Source organism: Quercus suber, unplaced genomic scaffold, assembly GCF_002906115.3.
Source record: "Quercus suber isolate HL8 unplaced genomic scaffold, Cork oak 2.0 scaffold_13, whole genome shotgun sequence".
NCBI lineage: Eukaryota > Viridiplantae > Streptophyta > Magnoliopsida > Fagales > Fagaceae > Quercus > Quercus suber.
In genome coordinates, this window is record NW_027069478.1 from 2062075 (window position 1) to 2082922 (window position 20848).

The following is a 20848-nucleotide window of genomic DNA, read 5'->3' on the forward strand; positions in this document are numbered from 1 at the left end:
CAAAAGCTTTACGATAGAGCTCTTACTATTGGCCTTCAAGGTTATGCAGAATTGTACGTCTGTGCTGACTATTTATTGTGTATGCACTACAAAATCTAAGCAGTTGGGTTTGGATGGTAAACTCTAGAGTTTTTTACTTTAGACATCCACCCACAGGCATATATAGACAGGGTCTGGTTCAAGTGAAACCTACAACAATAGCAAAAGCCTTAGTCCCAAAATTTGGGGTTGGCTATGGATCCTCAACAAACTAGTTAGGGTCCGGTTCAAATGAAACCCGCTGTAACTTTTTATTTATGTTACCCCACTTAATTAATTTTTATTGGATTAATATTTTCAGACTCCCATCATTGAATTTATATGTATTCTTTGTTGTGTTATTGTTAACACACGCCAAATTTTATATTAATAGGATGTTATTTACTATTCTATTTTTAACTCATATTTTATGCATAATTTAAAGTGCAATAAAATGTTAAATTTAAATTTTAAATAGATCAGATAGTTATTGATCTTTGATCATCTTGATATTTTGCACATGGAGAGTTTAAAGAGACAATGCAATCTAATAGTGAATTTGTCAAAAGATACATCCAAATCCAATAGAAATTTATTAAATGGTTAACATTGATAAAAATTACACTAGATGTAACTTGAACCTAAGCCCCCCATACACATGGTGTGTGTTGAATATAACCCATATATATATATATATATATAANCTGTAGTTAGGCATTAAATGTTCTGTCTTGCATATACCTGTTATGTATCCTGTTTCAACTAATGCTTCTTTATTGGGTGATCTCTTGTGCATTAAAAGTCACGTTCTGTTCGAGATTTTGACTGCCATGCGACCTGCCTTGTTGGAAAATTTGAGGTACTTTGGCCTGACATAATCACCTATCTTTTCTTGTTTACTTTCTTTTATGACTGAAAGAATCACCTTTCTTTCTCAGACTGTGGATACATACTACAGGCGCTGTAGTAGTGCTAGTTATGTGGGAAATGTGTCAATACCACTACTCTGTATCAGTGCTTTGGATGATCCAGTCTGTACAAGGGAAGCTATCCCTTGGGATGAATGCAGGTGAATGTGCTTTTGTTGTGTCTCTGAGTGCTTTATTATACTGTCATTCTATAGCCTTGTTCTAAAACTTAGTCTTTAACAGGGCAAATAAAAATATTGTGTTGGCTACCACAAAGCATGGAGGACATCTTGGATTCTTTGAAGGAATAACTGCATCTGGCCTCTGGTAATTATTTTTATTGATGTTACTAGGATATTACATTAATATATTTCAGAACATTTAGCTAATATCCAATAGTATAGTAGCAGTCCACTTGTTATTGTATGGTAGCAGTTCACATGATATTGTATATTAATAGTCCACATGATAATTTTTTGAGCCTCATAAAGCTCAGATTGTCATTTGTGATAAGAGATTGGTCCTGATGTCAAATGGGTTGCTTCACTAGGTGCGATGGTGTGCATGAAGGTTTTATGGGTCCAAAGCATCTTGAACTGGCCCCATTATTGTTCAAAAGATTCAGTTTACTTACCTTAAAATATGATCAGTATCATCTCAAAACAGCTTAGGTGTATATTTAGGTTGCCTACACAAAACCACTAGCTTTGACTATGTTTAGTTTAGGTGTTCAGAATTTTTCATTGCTCCAAGCCTGTAGGCAAACCTTTTTTTTGCCATATTTATTTGGTAGGGTTTGCATGATGATGTAGGTTGTGTTGTATATTAGGGAGAGTCTAGGTGGTCTGTTGTAATGTGATTTCAATCACATGCGTAGATAGTTAATTTTTTGTGTGATTGTTGTCGCATCAAACTTTTGATGGTTTTTTCCAATGTCATTCTCCAAGCAGCCGGAATGGGTATGGATTTTTTTAACTAAATTGTTTGCTAATTTTTCTTACAGGTGGGTAAGAGCAACTGTGGAATTTCTTGATGTTCTACACTCTAGCCCATATATGCATGTACAAAAGGAGGTGAAATCTTTGTTGGATTATCCTTAATTTTTTTTATTAAAAAACTACTGGTATTAAGGCACATAATCTTCAAGAATTCATCAAAATAAGTTCTCTTTCTTCCACATGCGATTTACTGGCCATATATGCTCATTAATTCTCTTTATTCTTATGTGCATGCAGATGCAGAATTCTGGTCCACATTCAGCATTGGACTCCACAATTGATCAGGGTCCATATGTAAATATCGCAGAAGATGGAATGGTGGCTGCAATGTGCAATGAGCAAAATAAAGATGACTCAATAGAGGAAATATCTGAACTGCAGAACATTCATTATGAAAAAGATGATAAAATGGTTTCTGATGCAAAACAAGATGAGTGCTCCACAAAAGCAAAGGATTCTTTCCCGGTCATAGCAGACACCACCAAACATGCCACTAGTATCCAGGATGCCAAGCCACTTGATGTAATTTCTCCTATCCGAAGATGCTTAGATCTGCTATCTCGACAGAATAGGTGTTCCATATGGTTGCTTGCTTACATTGCCATTATAACAAGTTGGCCATTGGTAGGCTCAGCTGTCAGCATTGTCTTTAAAAAGAAGCTCAGATATGTCTTACCTGCTGCTTTTTTCAGAAAACATTCTGTTAAATGATCGTTGTATTTTGTACATGTTTTTATCATTTGTTGTAATTCTGAAATTGGCATTATCCTACCAAGTTACATTTCCATACTAATTGTCTATGAATTCTCAATGATTCCTCAATCAATCCCAGTGAGTGAAGAGGCTGGACAATGAACAGAACAATCAAACTTTTTTTTCCTTGGAACTTAGTTTTTTCAAGCGAATAAAATAATTTATGTGAACTTTTATGATACTTTTATATGGTTCTTGAGGGCTTGTACAATTTAAGGCATTAAATTAGAATTTTAAAATCTTTGAATGAAACTTGCGGAGAAGAAGAGCAACACCATGCGTCCTCGCCTACTTTTGAACCTTTTGCAACTATGCTAAGAGGGCTCAACAATAACTTTTCATTTGGAAGGTGGCTATCATGCAGCATTTGGTATTCACTTTGTAAGACCAAAATGAACACAACCATTTTTAGTCCTCAATTAGTTTTGACGCCCGGTTATAATAGGTTGTAGCCAACTCTATAACCGGAGAACAAATACAGAGCACCCCAATTGCATTTTCAAAGGCTTTTTATTAAATACAAAAAGTTGAATACCCCGGCTGCAGCATAAAGCTTTTGATCAATGAATGAAATTGCCTTTAGCTTTTACTCGAGTTTTAACCTCCTACCAATGGCTTTGACAATACTCTCCTAAGCCCCTAAATTGCCACCCCCCTCTTTATACATCTTTGGATTTCTCCATATCCAAATGTGGAATAGTGCAGTCCCCCAATACAGATAAAAACTTTGAGACTCTTCACTGTCAGCTTCATGAGACACACTTAACAATTTCATTCCAATTCTATTGATCAGACAATGAGTCACTACACCCTTCACTCTCTTAGAAAAAGAACTCTAAAAAAAACAAGTAATTTCTACTTTCCAAACAAAGTAAACACAAGCAGAATCTCTATTAATTGTACCCCTACTGAATCAGTCTAAGGGTCAATCTGTTTTTGAAAACCAACAAATAAAAACATGTTTAAGAATGGAAAAAGGCCGAGAGCCTTAAGGCTCAACTAGCATCTCTTGCTATTTTTAACAAAGATGTCTAGAGTTCAAATTTTCCCACTTCCAACTATTAAATATCGGAAAAAAAAAAAAGAAAAAAAAATAACAAAGAAGTTTCCATCAAGCATCCCTTTAGAAAGATGCTGGCCAAAATAGGCTTTGACATTGAGTCGGCATGATATGACTTGCACCAGGAAAGATGACTCATGCAGTATCTCACAAATTTATTAATCCACTGTAGCAGGTAGATTATGGACAAAATATTTTGGTAAGAAAATGACATTTTCGACATAAGGATCAAAGCAGAGAAAGATAAGCTTGACGTCCTAATTATACCAAATAAATCCTCGTGGGGGAATAGAGGTTTCCCCTACTTTTCAAAGAATAGTATTTCTATATGTATGACTATACTGCCTGTGGAGGAAAGGATATTCTTTTCATTTTCTTTTATATATATATATATATAATAATTTTACTTACTCGTGCAATGGCACTAGATCTCAGCATATACGTACTCATGAACGTGTAAGAATGAATATTCAAAACCAGTAGAGAAAAAGCCAAAGCCAAAGGAAAATGTCAAATAAGTTTCACCTTGTAATCACGGACAAAAATTGGCCTATGCTATTTTCACCCAAATTATATAGCCTTCTGTCCCTCTTTCCAAACTAATTAGGAAAATGTCCATCTTTTGTAACTCGATTTGCTCAAAATCGAGTTTAAAAAAAAAAAAAAAAATGCTGGAGCCCTATAATGGCGTTTTAAGAAACCTATAGTGAAATTTTAAGGAAATAATCCAATCAATACACCTTAAAAAAAAAAAAAAAAAAAAAAACTAAAAAAAAAAACCACACACACAAAAACCAATCAAACAGATGGATAGAAAAGCTATCCCTAATAACCAAATTTTAGTCTGTGGTCTTTCTTGCTTGGGATATACAATTTACCACATGAGGTTGTGTGTTTCCTTAAAATCCATAGAAGTAAATCATTTTTGAATCTGCCTCAATCCATGCATCTCATCTGGTCAAACCATGGTATGATTTTTTACTGGAAAGTTTTCAAATATAAGCCTTTTAACTAAAAGCCAGATGTTTTGTAGCTGAGGATATTACATCCTCAGACATAAAGCTATGTAACTCACCCACTACTGTTAGCATTATTGATGGTTTAAATTACATAGCTTTTAGGTAAGTAGTAATCACACCATAATCAACATAGGTGCCATGGAGACAATTTGGAAATGCTCCTTGAAGATTGCCACTACTAATCAAACTGGATGGTTACTTATCCTAGGTTCCATGCTACTAACCAGCATCATCAGACAATTTGGAAATGCTCCTTGAAGATTGCCACTATGAATCAAATTGGATGCTTAATTATCCTAGGTTGCTTCTTTCTTTTTCTTTTTTTCTTTTTCATATAAACAGATCTAGGTTCCTCCCTCCTAACCAGCATCATCATATAAATTAGCTGCAGAAAGATTCTTGATTGATATATACCTAAGAGTACAAGTGCTCTTGTCCAATGACCCTACTTAAAATTCCATTTACATCCGGTAACACGTTTGAAATTGTTAGCCTAAAGATTGAATTGTCAATAACTGAGTCTGTGGCTGGCACACCTTAGAATGTTTTTCTTCCAAGAATATGTGCAGTCATTAAAGCCATCATCTAGGATCCTACATGACGCACGCACGCAAAAGGAGGAAAGGGAAACAAAGAAGAAAAACTTTAGACTCCATACCAATTGCACTCTACTCTATTGTTCTTGTTGGCCATTTTATTTATTATTGTGGAGATGGGCAAAGGGAAGTATGTCACATATAAGCATAACCTGTTGAGAGATTATAGTAGGGAAAAAACTGAAGAACAGTACAAGTTTTACTCAATGGAAGAGGGAAAAGAGTTTGATTCATGACAACTGTCAAGTACATGGTGTAGACATGAGAGATCTCTAACATAAAAGTATTGGTACCACTTGTAATGTAAAAATAATGTTAGTGACGGTCATTTTAAGTAAAACACTAACCAAAAGGTCCCAAGGAGAGCATATAGCTACAGCACCAGCAATAGGAACATTCTCTCCATCCTCCCCAAGATATTTTACCTGCAAACAAGTATCAAATTAAAGGATTTAACCTTTGAAGTAGAATGTCAAAAGTATATAATAAAATTTGGCTCACAAACTAATGCTTCCAATGGTATACAGTTTCCAAGAGTGGCTATGCAGCATGTTGTCTATTACAAATCAATATTAGCAACTTTTAAGAAGACAGTGCCACATAAAGAAATTAAAACAATTCATCAAAACAACAAAAAATGGTTAATAGACAAAACTCAATTGTTATATAAAATAAAAAGCAATTCAATTCCATATTGTAGCAAGCAGTTCAGCTTGCAAAAAGTATAACTGACCAATCAAGAATGTAGTACATTCTTATTTCACTGATAAAGTAAGAAAAGAAGAGAACAACTATGATTCTCAATGAACAGGTATTGCTAAAAAGATTATGCTCCCCTAAGGACAAGGGAAGATCATAGGCACCCAACATCCACCTAATTAACCAAAAGAAAGGGCCCACTAGAGAGCTGGAGTGCCAAGGCAATGGGTGTAGAATAACTTGGTAGAAGAGTAAAGTAGGAGATCCTTTTCTACTTTGATTATATAGCACTATCTTGGACCTTCCAGAAGTAGAGAAAAGAGAACAAAGCAAGAGCAAATGTGAGTGCCAATCTAGGAAGCACGGGTGCGTTTTGAGACTCGGGTGCGGGTGCAGGTGCGGGACTCGGCAATTTTTGAAAAAGATGGGTGCGGGTCCGGCGGGACTCAGCGATTAAAAAATTATTAAAATTATTTTTATTTATATTTTTAATATATTACTAAGTATATTTTTTTACATTATATATATATATACTAAATTTAAGAGCAATAATAAATAATAACTCAAATATAATATACATAAATTAAATAAAACCCACAAAATTAATATTTTTATCTTTATTCTCTCCATTCACCTGCCATTGAGTGACAACAAGTCAACATCACGTTAAGTTTGGTCTTCTCAGAATATCAATTTTATCTTTTTTTTTATTTTTTATTTTATTTTCCAAGACTTCCATTTTCCAAAGCCTAATCTACACCACACGTCCACACCTTTTAAAAAACATCTCTTTGTCTTCTTCGTTCTTCTTCCTTTCTACATTTTTTTTCTTCTCCTCAGCTTCGTTTCTTCCTTTCTACATTTTTTTTTTTCTTCTTTCGTCTTCCTCTGCTTCGTTTCTTCCTTTCTACATTTTTTTTTTCTTCTTTTGTCTTCCTCTGCTTCGTTTCTTCCGTCACTCCCCTTCCCAGTTCATACATTTTTTTTTTTTTTTTTGTTCTTGCTGGGCTCGCGAAAAAAAAAGAGGAAGAAGACGATCTGATTCGGCGCGAATCGGTCTGGTTCGGCGCGAATCGGCGCTCGTCGTAGCCGAGTCGGCGCGTGTCCGGCGCTCCACGTGGCAGGACGCGGCCCGACGCGGCACGGACGCGCGGTCTGCGGCGTCCCTCCCGCGTCGCCGTGTCCCGCGAGTCCGACGCGGGTGTGGCTCCTCCGGAGCCGCGTCGGTGCTTTCTAGGTGCCAATTTCAGAGAAATACTTCGTAAAAACATTAAGTAACAATTATTTCTATAAGAAAGTGAAAAAGCATGTGACAAAAACTCTACATGGAAAAGAAAAATTGACAAATCGAGAAGCATCAAGTAATACAAATGCTAACACATGAAGCAAGAGTTGACAGCAAGCCTCAGGAAAGGAGATTGAAAATAGAATGAGGAAAAAAGTTTATACATTCTCATGTCAAGAGAAGATTAATATTTTTTTTAGGATAAGTAACAAAATTTGCATCAATGAAAACTTTTTACAACAATTCAGGAGTACAGTTTAAGTATATAGGTTATATGCCAAACTGGATTCTCAAAAAAAAAAAAAAAAAAAAAAAAAAGGTTAAATACCAAATGAAACTGTTCCAACAGTAAAATCAACAATACAAAGATATTGTAGAGGCTCTCCACCAAAGTAATTGGCCTGAAAGCAATTCAGGAGTACAGTTTAAACACTGGAATCTTACCTTGTATTCTGTTATCCAAACATATGTTCACTATCAGCACAGAATCTAAAATCTGCCTCCCAACCTCAAATGTTTATTTTATTTATTTATTTATTCTTTTTACATAAGTAAATAAGAAAATTTATTAAAAATCAAATATAGAAAGCACCTCCCACTCTCCCAGTACACAAATGCATTTTGTGATTTAAAAATTAGCTTTCCCACAACACTCTTCAACCAGTTGGCCAACATCACTAGGATTTTGTAGAAGCTTCCCACCAAAATACTTGGCCAGAACTCTGCTATTTGAAGCTATTGGTTTTATTTTTTTTTTGGAATAAGTATAATGATGAAGCATTTAGACTCTTCTCAACACAAAGATTTTCATCAATTACTGTCCTTTCAGAGTCTTCAAAATATCAGCTATTTAAAACATTAAAAAGCCTAACAAAGCTTTGTAAATACTGAGATGTGTGTCCGTTTGTGTCCATCTTTGAAGCTTTAAACAAACCTTAACAAAGCTTTATAACTATTGAAAAATTTAGAAAATATACTCCATTGAAAGAAAGCATTACATTTATATAAATAGATGACTAAATCTGTATAACCTTGATAGACTTGGACTCCTTGGGCTTTGATAACCATGCCCAAACTAAATAACTAAACTCACAAACAAAACCCAATGACATAATCAAACCCCAAAATAAGACCCAAACAACAAATAGTACAATCCATGTCTAGAAACCGGAAAATTACATAATTGCCTCTGATAGTTAAAAATAAATTAAAATGAAATTGGCTTCTCACTGCCTGCACAAACCATCCCACCTCTCACCTCCAGAGACAATTGAATGCATGATGCCAAGACTTCTTTAAATTTCTCTGAGGCAATTGAAATTAACTTCTCGCTGCCTGCACAAACCATCTCACCCTCTCACCTCTTGACAATGCTCCCTCTAACCTTAACTCAAGGGACTTGACCTCAATATGAATTAGAGAAGATTAATAATAAAATTGATGACACTAGCTTCTCTCAACCCTGATCAAACTGTTCTAAGATGTTAAATTAACAATATCTAAATATACTTTTAAGTTTTACAGGAAAAAAAGAAAAAGAAAAAGAGAAAAGGTTCCAAATGGAACATTCATAGTGTATATTTAAATAAGCTTAAAATAATTATAGCAAATTCAAGTAAGATACCAGAATATTGGCACCGATGCTAGTTCCAACAGCAAATAAAGGAGCCTTAGGGTATTCTTTATGGAGATGATTAATAACCACACGTACATCCTCCGTCCATCCAGCATTATAAAAGCAATCAGACTGTAAAAATGGTGATAGAAAAAGCAAATAAGGTTAAACATTGTAAAAGGCTTTTAAAGACGTAAAAATGAAACAATCAGCTTCTCAAAGCTAGGTTGACAGTGACCAGAAAAATATATGACAAGCTGAGAGTCAGTTGATGCAGAATCAAAGATACATAAAAAATGCATATATGAAAAATGCTCTTTCTCTGTTTCCTTTTTTAAAGGTGAGCAACACTTTCATCAGAAGAGAGCAACTTGTAAACTCCGAGTATGCAGATTTTAGAACCCAAAAATTATATTTATATATTTACAGAAAAAAAAAAAGAAAAAGAAAAAGAAAGAAAAGGCACTGATTTCAGATTGGGGGGGGGGGGGGAAGAAAAGAAAAACTCACAGTTATTGAAACACCACCCAACCCTCGGTGATTGCTAATAACTACATTCCAGCCATGTTTTGCTGTATTGAAGGCAAGATGCTTTAAGTACTGCAATAGGAATTGTAAAGCAAGGTCAAACAATATTAAACAATCCTCATATAAAGAAACTCCTTTAACATGATGAAAGCTCGAAATAAAAAGAATACCAAGCATATTTAAGGACAAAGTAGATTTAATCCCGAATTATTGACAAGAAGAAAAGCATTAGTATCCTTTCTTCACTTTCACCATTCATTTTGGTTAGAAGATTTGTTTGGGATATATTTGATACTTTCTTTGCAATGGGTAAATTGAATACAAATCAGAAAATTTAGCAAATGATCTCAATTTCCAAACAGACATAGGGTTCCAATACCAAACTACCCCTCCTCTGATATGTCCAAATATGAGGCAACAGAAGCCTCCTTACCAATAACCAAAGAAGGCTTTTTTTTTAAACTGGCTTTTAGTTCATCATCCTCTTGATTTGCACTCATTAGGCTCATTGTTAGATTTATATGTGTGTGTATATGAGATGGATTTAAGTTACACCTAGTGTAACTCTTGTAAAATTATACATTTTTTACACCATAGATTTATAAGAGATCTAACTGCTAGAAAAAATACCATTAAATGTTATTACTTTCCACCTCATTCGTAATTAATACTAGCATTCTCTCTCTCTCTCTCTCTCTCTCTCTCTATATATATATATATATATATAAATGTAAAATTTATTGAGTTTCTGAACTTAATGAGTTGATGTTGCATTTCTTCCCCCTTTGCCTCTCCATTTTCTTCTTGGAACCACTCCTTTTTTTAACTCCTTGCATTTGGGTTGGGGCAAAATTTAAGTATAGTACTTAGGTGTTGTTACTTAGGTTTCCCCTCTTAAGATGCAGCCATGTGGCTATACTTAACTAAAAATACACTTTCATCCCATAAGAAAAAAGTCATATGACTGAAAGAGGGGAACCTAAGAAACAACACCTAAGTTTTGTCCTTTGAGTTATACCCCTCTAGCACTTAGGATATTATTTAGTACTTATCCCAAAAAAGAAAAAGAAAGAAAGAATCACCAAAACCACAAATCTTGCCAGAATCAAACCCGCATGTCATCCCCAACTACAAACTTGATATAATTTGAGAACAGATCCCAACAAACTTTGACGCTTTCCTGATGTAGGAAAAGTTAAGCCCACGGAGAAAAGGCCCTCTATTTCTTTTATTTATCTATGTTATTTGATTTATTTATTATGCTTTTCGTATTTTACAAGGCCCTGTATAGCCCATAGCCCAGTAGTCCATTGTTGGTAGTGTTTTCTTATCTATTTTATGAACTTTCATATCTAAAATTTTTCTTGAGCTCTTTTAGTGTAGAAATTGAAATTGATATTCGAATGCTCCAACTTCAATCCTATTACCTTTTCTTTACTTTATTCTTATTTTATTATTGAAACTTCTTCTTAAATCCTTTGTAAGAGTCAATTTTTTTTTTTTTTAAAGAAGTAATAAGTTTTATTGATATCAAAAAAGGAACACCCTAGTACACAAGGAGTATACAGGGGGTCAACAAATCAAGTACAAAAATTACAAGAATCAAGGAAATCAATAAAAAAAAGGAATGATTGGTTTTGCATAACAACCAACCAATCCAATAAAGTTCTAAAGAAAAATAACTTAAGGTCTAGTATGGATCTCTTAATATCCTCAAAACACCTACTATTTCTCTCCCTCCAAAGACACCACATTAAGCAATGGGGAACAATTAATCAAATATAAACATTTCAATGATGACCAAACTTGCCTTGCCAACACGCTAAGAACCCAAAAAGGGATTGTGGCATAACCCAGCTTACTCCAAATAAACCCAAAACCATAACCCACAAATCCATAGCAACCGGACAATGAAGAAAGAGATGGGCAACTGATTCACCATTACACTTCACATGTAACACCAATCCAATATCCAAATCTTTCTTTTTGTAAATTGTCAATCGTCAAGCATTTCCCTAAAGCAGCAATCCAAATAAAGAAAGTTACTTGAGAAGGAATCTTCTATTTCCAAATACTTTTCCAAGGAAAATAGAAGTCAATAGAGCCCACTAAAATTCTATAATAATCATTAACTTTAAACCCCTTATATCTCTACTAGGTTTCCAACACATCTTATCCTCACCAAACCCCCTTATTGTAGAAACCATATATGGTATCCAAGAAATCTGACATAGCTTCTAATCTAGGAAGCACGGGTGCGTTTTGAGACTCGGGTGCGGGTGCGGGTATGGGTGCGAGACTCGGCAATTTTTAAAAAAGGTGGGTGCGGGTGCGGCGGGACTCGGCGATTAAAAAATTATTAAAATTATTTTTATTTATATTTTTAATATATTACTAAGTATATTTTTTCACATTATATATACATATACTAAATTTAAGAACAATAATAAATAATAACTCAAATATAATATTCATAAATTAAATAAAACCCACAAAATTAATATTTTTATTTTTATTCTCTCCATTCACCTGCCACCCAGTGCCAACAAGTCAACAACACATTAAGTTTGGTCTCCTCAGTATATCAATTTTACCTTTTTTTTATTTTTTATTTTATTTCCCAGGCTTCCATTTTTCAAAGCCTAATCTACACCACACGTCCACAACTTTTAAAAAACATCTCTGTCTTCTTCGTTCTTCTCCTCAGCTGCGTTTCTTCCTTTCTACATTTTTTTTCTTCTCCTCAGCTTCGTTTCTTCCGTCACTCCCCTTCCCAGTTCATACCTTTTTTTCTTTCTTTTTGTTCTTGCTGGGCTCGCGAAAAAAAGAGAGGAAGAAGACGATCCGATTCGGCGCGAATCGGTCCGGTTCGGCGCGAATCGGCGCTCGTCGAAGCCGAGTCGACGTGAGTCCGGCGCTCCACGTGGCAGGACGCGGCCCGACGCGGCACGGACGCGCGGTCTGCGGCAAGTCCGACGCGGGTGCGGCTCCTCCGGAGCCGCGTCGGTGCTTTCTAGCCTCTAATTCCCGTGCATGCACACCCCTAAGGAAACTCCTAAGGAAACTGACATCCCAAAAGAGGACGCCGTAGGTGTACTTCATAAGCGCAGCCGCACTAGCCTACTTATTTTTGCAAAATCTAAATAAGTCAAGATAACTAACTGCAAGGGATCTCTCACCACACCAATGGTCTTGCCAAAACTTCACCCTAGACCCATCACCAATATCATACAGAATATGGCGTGAAAAAGAATGCCATCCCCGACTGATATTTTTCCATAAACCAACACTATATGGACCATTAACAGATCTGGTACACCAGCCCCCCATACACATCCATATTTCACCTCTTATCACTTGCCTCCAAAGGGCATCCTTCTCAATTTGAAAGATGACATCTTTGGCAAATTCATATCAGATCTACACGAGATCTAAGTTTTCCTCAATGCATTGTTTTTCATAAGCTTGAATATGTGGCTTTGGTGTTATGTGGAGTGAAGTAGTTGTAGGCAAGTGTTATTGGGTTGAAGTATGGGAAAACATGTGACCATTTCCCTAATTAGGCTTAGTTAAATGTGATCTTTAACATACAATCCACTAAACATACTAGGATTACACACCATGACTAGGTCCACTAAATGGTATTTACCAAACATACTAGTTATCCATCAACTTCCATAACTACGTATCTACTTACTTGCAAACTAGCTACTTTTCTTTCCATTTAAAAACTCACAACTTTCAACTATTGAAAAACTGTCCTGATTTAATGACTAAAAGAAGCCCAAACTAAAGTGAGTCAAGTAACTTGGTCTCCTAGTTACTTGTCAATCAAGTCTTAAAAACTTAATCCCCAAAATCAGATGTGTGATGTATGACAGAAGCCTTAATAAGCTCTGATACTAATTTTGATGTAGGATCTTTAGGAATTCAACACTAAATTAGATTTATTGATGAGATCTTGAAGCGCTCTTGAATAAGGTTTGATGTTTATGGGTTTAGGTAAAGAAAATATTGGATCTTGAATATGTTTGATGGCTATTTGGTATTAAAACAACTAATAGAAAGTGAAATAAAGAAAGATAAAATACTAGGTAATCACACCTACATTATCCTAAGTAATCAAACTTAGGTAGGATGATAGGAAACTGGTTTGGGGTTAGGATAATCTTGAGGTTTCAAGTAGTTTCTTGAATCAGGAGTGCTAGGGTTTGGGTGTTTGAACTTCAAAATAATTGGAGTTTCAATTATGTCTTAAGTTTAGGGTTATTTTGATGTTTTAAGATGCAAACTCCATAAGAATTTGAGATAATCAAAAGAATGAGCCTTTAGAGAGAATTAGAGAAATAAGAAGGAAACAATACCTTAATCTTCATTATATGACTTCACATGATTACAACGCCTTTTTTATACACTTCTTGCCTCATTCTCATTGGCTATTACATGCGTCACTCCTATTGGCTCATGACCAACTAACTAATTAGACCTGCTTGAATGAATTTCCACATGTGCTCAATGTGTTACATGTGCAACGTCTAACTAACTCCTGACAAACTGAGCAAGTGGTTTGAGTTTTTCCACTAATTGAGATAGTGACCTGAAATTTATAACTCCTGACAAACTGAGCAAGTGGTTTGAGTTTTTCCACTAATTGAGATAGTGACCTGAAATTTATAGTGGGGTACTAAGATTCATCACCCAAGATCACCAAACTTCAGCAGAAATATCAAGCTCCCATAATAATAACTTCACTGGTTTCCAATGCAATAATCCATCTACTGTAACTTGTAATTAATGTTGATTCAGTAATTCCATATGAACCATACCAAATCAAACAAGTTGATATGAAAAATTGTATTCCTATACTAAAAGGACCAGAGTAACAATGGTAAGCACTTGGAGTGCGTAATTACAAACAAGAGTGAAGGAGTAAATACAGAACTTACAGCTGACGATGAATCACTTGTTAATCCAGGAACCACTACCATGATAGGAGTAGTTTCATTTCTAGAAATAGAACTATTCATGTGTAAAGCACCTCCAGAAACTGTAAAATAATTCAATATCTGAATCAGAAAACCATAAAGGTTTACCATATCATTAATGTAAGTCATGAGTGTTGTAACACCACACAAGATCAGAATGTTGCCAAAAAAAAAAGAAAAGAAGTGAACATGCCCTAACAGCTAGTTATCTAAGTCGACAAGAATGTACCAGTTACTTTGGATATGTTAATTGTAGTAATGATAGAAAATAGAGATAAGAATTAAAAATATAACCAAGCAATTATCCATAAATCAACAATAGAAAGAAAGAGTGTAAAGAATGTAAATTTTGAACATCTAAACATCTCATCTTTTGGGCGGCGCAGGGGGGGGGGGGTGTTGGGACACACAAAGCAACTGAGAACTCAATAAATGCAGTATAAATTTCAAAGTTGACATGTCCTTACCTATATAAAGATTACAGATTGATGTAATGCTGAAATGTAACTATTATAACTTATAGTACAGACCTCCATGGTCCATGCATCATCATATAGATTTATTAAATATTATTTAGCAACATTCTGGCACCTCTTGATTCAAAAGATTTGTATCATTCACTGAATCAAAAGCTTTGACTATATTGGAATTATATAATAATTACTTTTATTGATTAAAGGGTCCAAATGCTCAAAATAAGAACCACCATTTGGCAATAATTGCAACCATGTTAATAATATAAACTTAGAAGGTCGTACCCAATACACAAAGCACCCACTTTTGTGGAGTCTAGGAAAGGTGATTGGTATGCAATTTTACCCCTAATTTTTGTTGGAGAGGCTAATTCTCAAACTCCAACCTGCAACTTGTCACTTTTGGTGGAAGGCATTTGCCATCACACCAAGGCCCGACCTCTTAATAATATAAACCTAGCCAAAAAAAAAAGATAAAGATGATAGCTAGAAATTCTTGCACCAGTCCACAAACAAATGGCTTTCCAAATATAAGATGGAAATGGAATTCATTGCCCAAGAAACGTATGAACATAAGGATCTACATTTATAATGATAATAATAATAAAAAGAATAATACCTCCCAGTATCAGGTAATAATATCATGAAATATTAAAACACATACACAAATAAGAGAACCATAAAAGACTGGACAGATTAATAATAAAGCAGGTTGTATTCTGAAGACGTAAAGTAATCTAAAATAAAGAAAAGAAAAAAAATATATGTTTTTTTCTCCATAAGATAGATTGTTAATGAGATGCAAAATCTGAATAAAAAGGAATTATGCATATGCTTCCCAACTTGAGACATTTAATCACATGACAACAACTACCAAACCTACTATGCATGCACATGTGCATATATATACATAGATAATCAAACTATCAAAGTCACTAAACTTAAAGTTGAATGTTTCATACTTACCATCACATTTCATTAGCCAATCCAGAGCAATGGTTCCACCGTCAGAAGTATAAAACAGTTGTCTGAGAGAGAGAGAGAGAGAGAGAGAGAGAGAGAGAATATTTGTTAGATAAAACCTCAGATCAAAATTCAAGACACCAATTGTGATGTTTACATCATATAACAAAAAGTGAAACCCTGAAGATTTTTAAACAAAGGGAAACTTTAACCCAAAGCCAGCAAAAGAAAAGGGAAATACTAGTGCACACAAGCTATTGCACAAAAAGTTGTGTGTAATAGTTTTTAAAACATAAATCGTGACTTCAAGTGCCGATTTCGGTTTTAAAAAAAAAAAAAATTACACACAACTTTGTGTGAAAAAGGATGTGTGTAATAGACATTGCTATAAAAATGCCGCGGGGGGTGGTGGTGGGGGGGAAGAAGTTAAGGAGGGGGTTACACAAAAGAAAACATACCACAAATTGATCAATGAAACAAATAGCATCGCATCTTTCTACTACAGATGCAACATAGAAAATGTACTTGGAATAATTTCAGCTACCTAAACAAACAAATTGATAATATTTCATTGAAGAAAATGCATCAAGGAAGCAACAGGGTTCCCATACTACTAATGTGAAAAATCAACAATGTAGTGTACTGTCTCAAGATGAGCATGAGAAGAATTTCAGGAATGATAGAAAACAATGACATATGAGAGGTTTCTCATCTACAAGTGATGGTAAGTGTTGATGTGGGCTGTGTGGCTTGAATTTCCAAAGCCCAACTCGGTCATCTAAACCGAATACAAGTTGCATTTGGAATCCCAAGAGCCGACTTGATAAAGTAACATATATATATATATATATGTGTGCGCGCGCACACATGCTTTATGATGTGCGGCACAAAAGAGACAAAATTAGAGAAGTCCTAAAACCTAGCAGCAGCCGCATAAGAAAAAGAATAGTATTTTCTTGTCTTGTGGGTGAGAGAGAGATAGAGTGTATTGGGATTTGAGTTTCTTGAGAGTGTTCTTGTGTACTATTATATCTCCTTATTTTTTTATAGTGAAATTTCTCTGTCGTTTCCGTGGAGGTAGACAGTTTACCGAACCATGTAAATTCTTGTGTTCTTAGAGTGTGCTTGTTATTTAATTTCCGTTTATTTACTGTTATTGATTTGAGTCCTGGGGTGCTATCTGCACAGCAGTAAGTTTTTAACACCTAATGAACCAATTGATTTATCTCTCTTAAGTTTGCAAAATATAAAATGAGACGAAGTACACATAACAGTTCCAAAATGTCTTTATGACTTCTTTGTGCTCCTTTGCATAGAGAAGCTTTATTTATACAGATTTTTCTTATTCATCAAAAAGAAAAGGTGGGTTCTTTTTTCTTTTTTTATAAGAGAATAAAAGGTGGGTTCAAATTTTATAGTGTGCATTAATTAGTATGCATTTATATTTTGACTTGAACTAATAATAAACTCCTCCCTTGTTCAACAACAACCAAGCCGTAGCCCCAAAATCCTTTGGAAAAAACTAATTAGAGTCGACCACATGTATTCTTCTAATTATTTTTTAAGAATACAATAGGATTTCAAACACATGGCAACTGCTCCATAATAATTGCTCTATCATTAGGCCAAGACACTAATTTGTTTTTGGAGTAGGGCAGGTTCGAACCTCAGATTTCATATCTCTTGTTCGACTAACAAGAGACTTATCAGTTGAATTAACTGGGACCCAATGTATTCTTCTAATTCTAAAGTATCTTATTGATCAGTTTTGTCCAATACTTATACAAGCAAACACTAAAAAAGAACGCGAAAACCGTACCTAACAAAACAATCAAATTTTTTTTTTTTTTTTAATTTAAACTTTCAACCCAAAAAAATTTATGCCACAAAAAGCTGAACCAAAAACATAAAATAAAAGAGTTGATGAGCACCTTCTGTAGCTAAAAACAGGAGGCCTCCCATTGAAATTGAGAAAAACAGTCTGTAGATGAGGGCTAGATAGCCATGGCGTCGCACAATACCTGCATTGTTTGATTCCATTTCCATTGAATTCCCGAGAAAGACCGAAGCAAATTGAATAAAAGGGAAAGGAGAAAGAGTTGGTACCGACCGGCCACGGAGAACGCGGCACTTGGAAACGACGGCGTCGTAGATGACGGAGCAAGGGTTGTAAGTAAAGCAAACGGGATGTCCTCTGAATCCGGAAAACAAATCCTGGAGGAAATGGAATTCCAAGAAATTGTAGAGAAACACGAGGGAGAGAATGAGAAAGGCCAAAAAGTAGTGCCAAGACGGTATTAATGTTAGCGCCTTCAACAATAAACCGTACGGATTGGCGCCCAAGCCTTGTTCTTCTATTTCTACTTGGGAGCGATCCATCGCCAAAATCAAATGGAAATGGAAATGGAAATTTGTCAAATATTGGTGTAAGTAAGGTGAAGGAGGGGATAGGTGAAGATAGCCAGAGACAGCGCGTTAGTTTCCACGTTAGAAATTGAGACGTTGATGATAGGTGTGGATGTTAACCATCATACTTAACTATAGCAAGTTAGCTATCAAATCACAAGGTTTATAAAAAAAAAAAAAAAAATCAAATCACAAGGGAATCTATCAGTTAATTTAATTAGATCTCATTTACCACTTAATATTTGATGTAAAGATAATATCTTAAAAATTATTGAATCAATAGTCAAAAAAAAAAAAAATTATTGAATCACATAAAAATAATACAACAACTTTTGTTACAATTATTCATGACAAATTGTGAGTAAATTTGAACAATTAAAGTAACATTTAAAATCATTACAATATGCTAAATAAGATAATAACATTTATAACAATTATTGTAATGAGATCTGGGGCGGTTTCTCAAAAAAAATTATTGTAATGAGATAGTTGTAATATAAGTTGTCTTTTTATATGGGACTAGAATTACTATAATTTGGTTGGCAATGGACAAGATACAAGTGTGGGGGCCCAATTTGGTACATTCCGGCTTGCCTTTCATGGATTAAAATCCTATTATCATATTGTTTAAGTTGAGTCAAACAGTTCCTTTCCATGCCTTCTTCTTTATATATATATATGATGGTTTCTTTCCGTTCCTTTTTTTTTTTTAATGGTTCTTTTCCATGCCTTAAATGTATGGATGGAGAAATATGAGACTTCGATTCGAATTCCAAGAAGAGAGGGTTGAGGTACTTATGGAGTTATATAATATATAATATAGGTTCATTTTAATAAACGCCCGTATGACATTTATTAATTGATAATTTTATCTCTGTGGCCAGTTTGTAGCTCTTTCTTGTTGAATATCATGCCTGTTAACCAAAAATAAAAAAAAAATGATAATTTTAAAAAAGTTTTAATACTGCTTTCATAATAAATATAAAAGTTGTCAATTCATAATAAATATAAAAACTATCAAAAAAATCAAAATTTTTTTTTCATATACAATGTTTCTAAAAATATTTTTTAAATTAATGTTCTTAGAGCGTTTATTAATTTTTCCTTATAATATATTTCTTACCAGTTCAAAATAATAATATTAATAATAAGAAAATAAATTATATTACTAAGCTTTTATAAATAAAAACCCAAGAACTGACCGTGTACAATCAACAAGACTGGTACTCTCTCTTCCTCTCTCACAATTCCATTTTATCCAACAATACGGACAAATAGTTTAGAAATCAAACCCAACAACACAACCGATGGAAATCAACAACACCAACACTAGATGCAAATCTTGTCCAAAAAATCACAATTAATAAAAGTAAATAAATAAACTCTTAAACCCATCAAAGCCAAATGCAAATCTTGACCAAAATCACATGCAAAGGGACACAGCCAATATAGGAAATAGCATAGTTATCGAAACTAAATCAGAGGTTGACCAAGTTGAAGGATTGGTTAGTTCAACCAATCACTAGTTGAATCCTACGTTTATTAATTAAATAAATAATATATTTTATAATTATTACAAATAAAAAAAAAAAAAAAAGGAAGAGGGAAAACCACATCATTCATGTAAATAATCCAATATCCAAATCATATATATATAGTCAAATAGCTTTGAAAGAACATATTTCATAGAAAGTTCAAAATAATTTTTTTATTTTAATTGTTAAACACTTAAACCCAAGAAAATAACAACATTATTTAAATATCCAAATGCACCTAAGGATTAGAATTGACTTTTTTTTCAAAAAAAAAAAAGTTGTTGAATCTTGAATGGAGAGTATTGAAAAAAAAAATGATAATAGAGATAAAATAATAACTTTTCTAGTGGGCTAATGGCAGTAAATAACGACAAAAATGAAGTAAATACGATTTTGTGAAGTTTTGGAGTTGACGGCACGGTGGGGGCTTCATTAATGCATTTGTATTTAATATTAAAAATAAGGGTTTAGACTTTAGCAATTGGTATCGTAGAGCATTGCATAAAGTAAAGAAAGTATGAATAGGATACATCAATTTACTTTGCTCAACAACCGTTTGCAGTGAAAAACTGAAAATAATAATCATCATCATCATCATCGTAATAAGGTGTATAGTCTATGTTTTATTTTGCAATTTGCAACCACTTTATTGGTGGGAGTATACACCTACACTAATAAATACAAATTTCACGGATAATTGGATGATTTTTGGCTCTGAAATTAAAACCAGTAAAGTTGTTGCAAATTGCAAAAATAATAAAATATAGATGACACACTTGCACTTTCCAATACAAACATCATAAATTATACCAAGCCAATAAAGTATTTCCAAGGGGAAAAAATAAAATATTAATGACACTTACAGTCAAAAAATTGTAAATCTCCTTACGCTAATAATATAATTTATATTATGTATAATTAACGATTCTGTTGAGAGAAGATAAAAAAATGTTGCTAAGTATCTTAGTATGTAACATTCTATAAAGAAAGGAGATAAATAATCAATT

The 20848-nt window shown here is 34.1% G+C and overlaps 2 protein-coding genes across 3 annotated transcripts; one reads left to right on the forward strand and one right to left on the reverse strand.

Moving 5' to 3' along the window:
• The first annotated feature begins 270 nt into the window (after nt 1-270).
• Nucleotides 271-2858, forward strand: LOC136061562 (uncharacterized). Its single transcript, XM_065780341.1, has 6 exons — nt 271-282; nt 821-877; nt 957-1087; nt 1170-1253; nt 1930-1999; nt 2162-2858. The coding sequence occupies exons 1-6, from the start codon at nt 271-273 to the stop codon at nt 2633-2635; spliced, it is 828 nt and encodes a 275-aa protein (XP_065636413.1). The 3' UTR covers nt 2636-2858.
• Nucleotides 2859-5564: 2706 nt separating this feature from the next.
• LOC112017373 (embryogenesis-associated protein EMB8) lies at nt 5565-18413 on the reverse strand. Of its 2 annotated transcripts, XR_010631538.1 has the most exons (8): nt 18011-18413; nt 17832-17921; nt 15904-15965; nt 14426-14526; nt 9462-9551; nt 8961-9083; nt 8595-8671; nt 5693-5777 (listed from the first exon to the last, which is right to left on the reverse strand). XR_010631538.1 is itself a non-coding variant. In XM_065779954.1 (7 exons), the coding sequence occupies exons 1-7, from the start codon at nt 18277-18279 to the stop codon at nt 5625-5627; spliced, it is 888 nt and encodes a 295-aa protein (XP_065636026.1). In that variant the 5' UTR covers nt 18280-18413; the 3' UTR covers nt 5565-5624. The 2 variants fall into 2 exon arrangements, 1 of the variants encoding a protein (XP_065636026.1); XM_065779954.1 differs by lacking the exon at nt 8595-8671 and having other exon boundaries at nt 5565-5777.
• Nucleotides 18414-20848: the final 2435 nt, after the last annotated feature.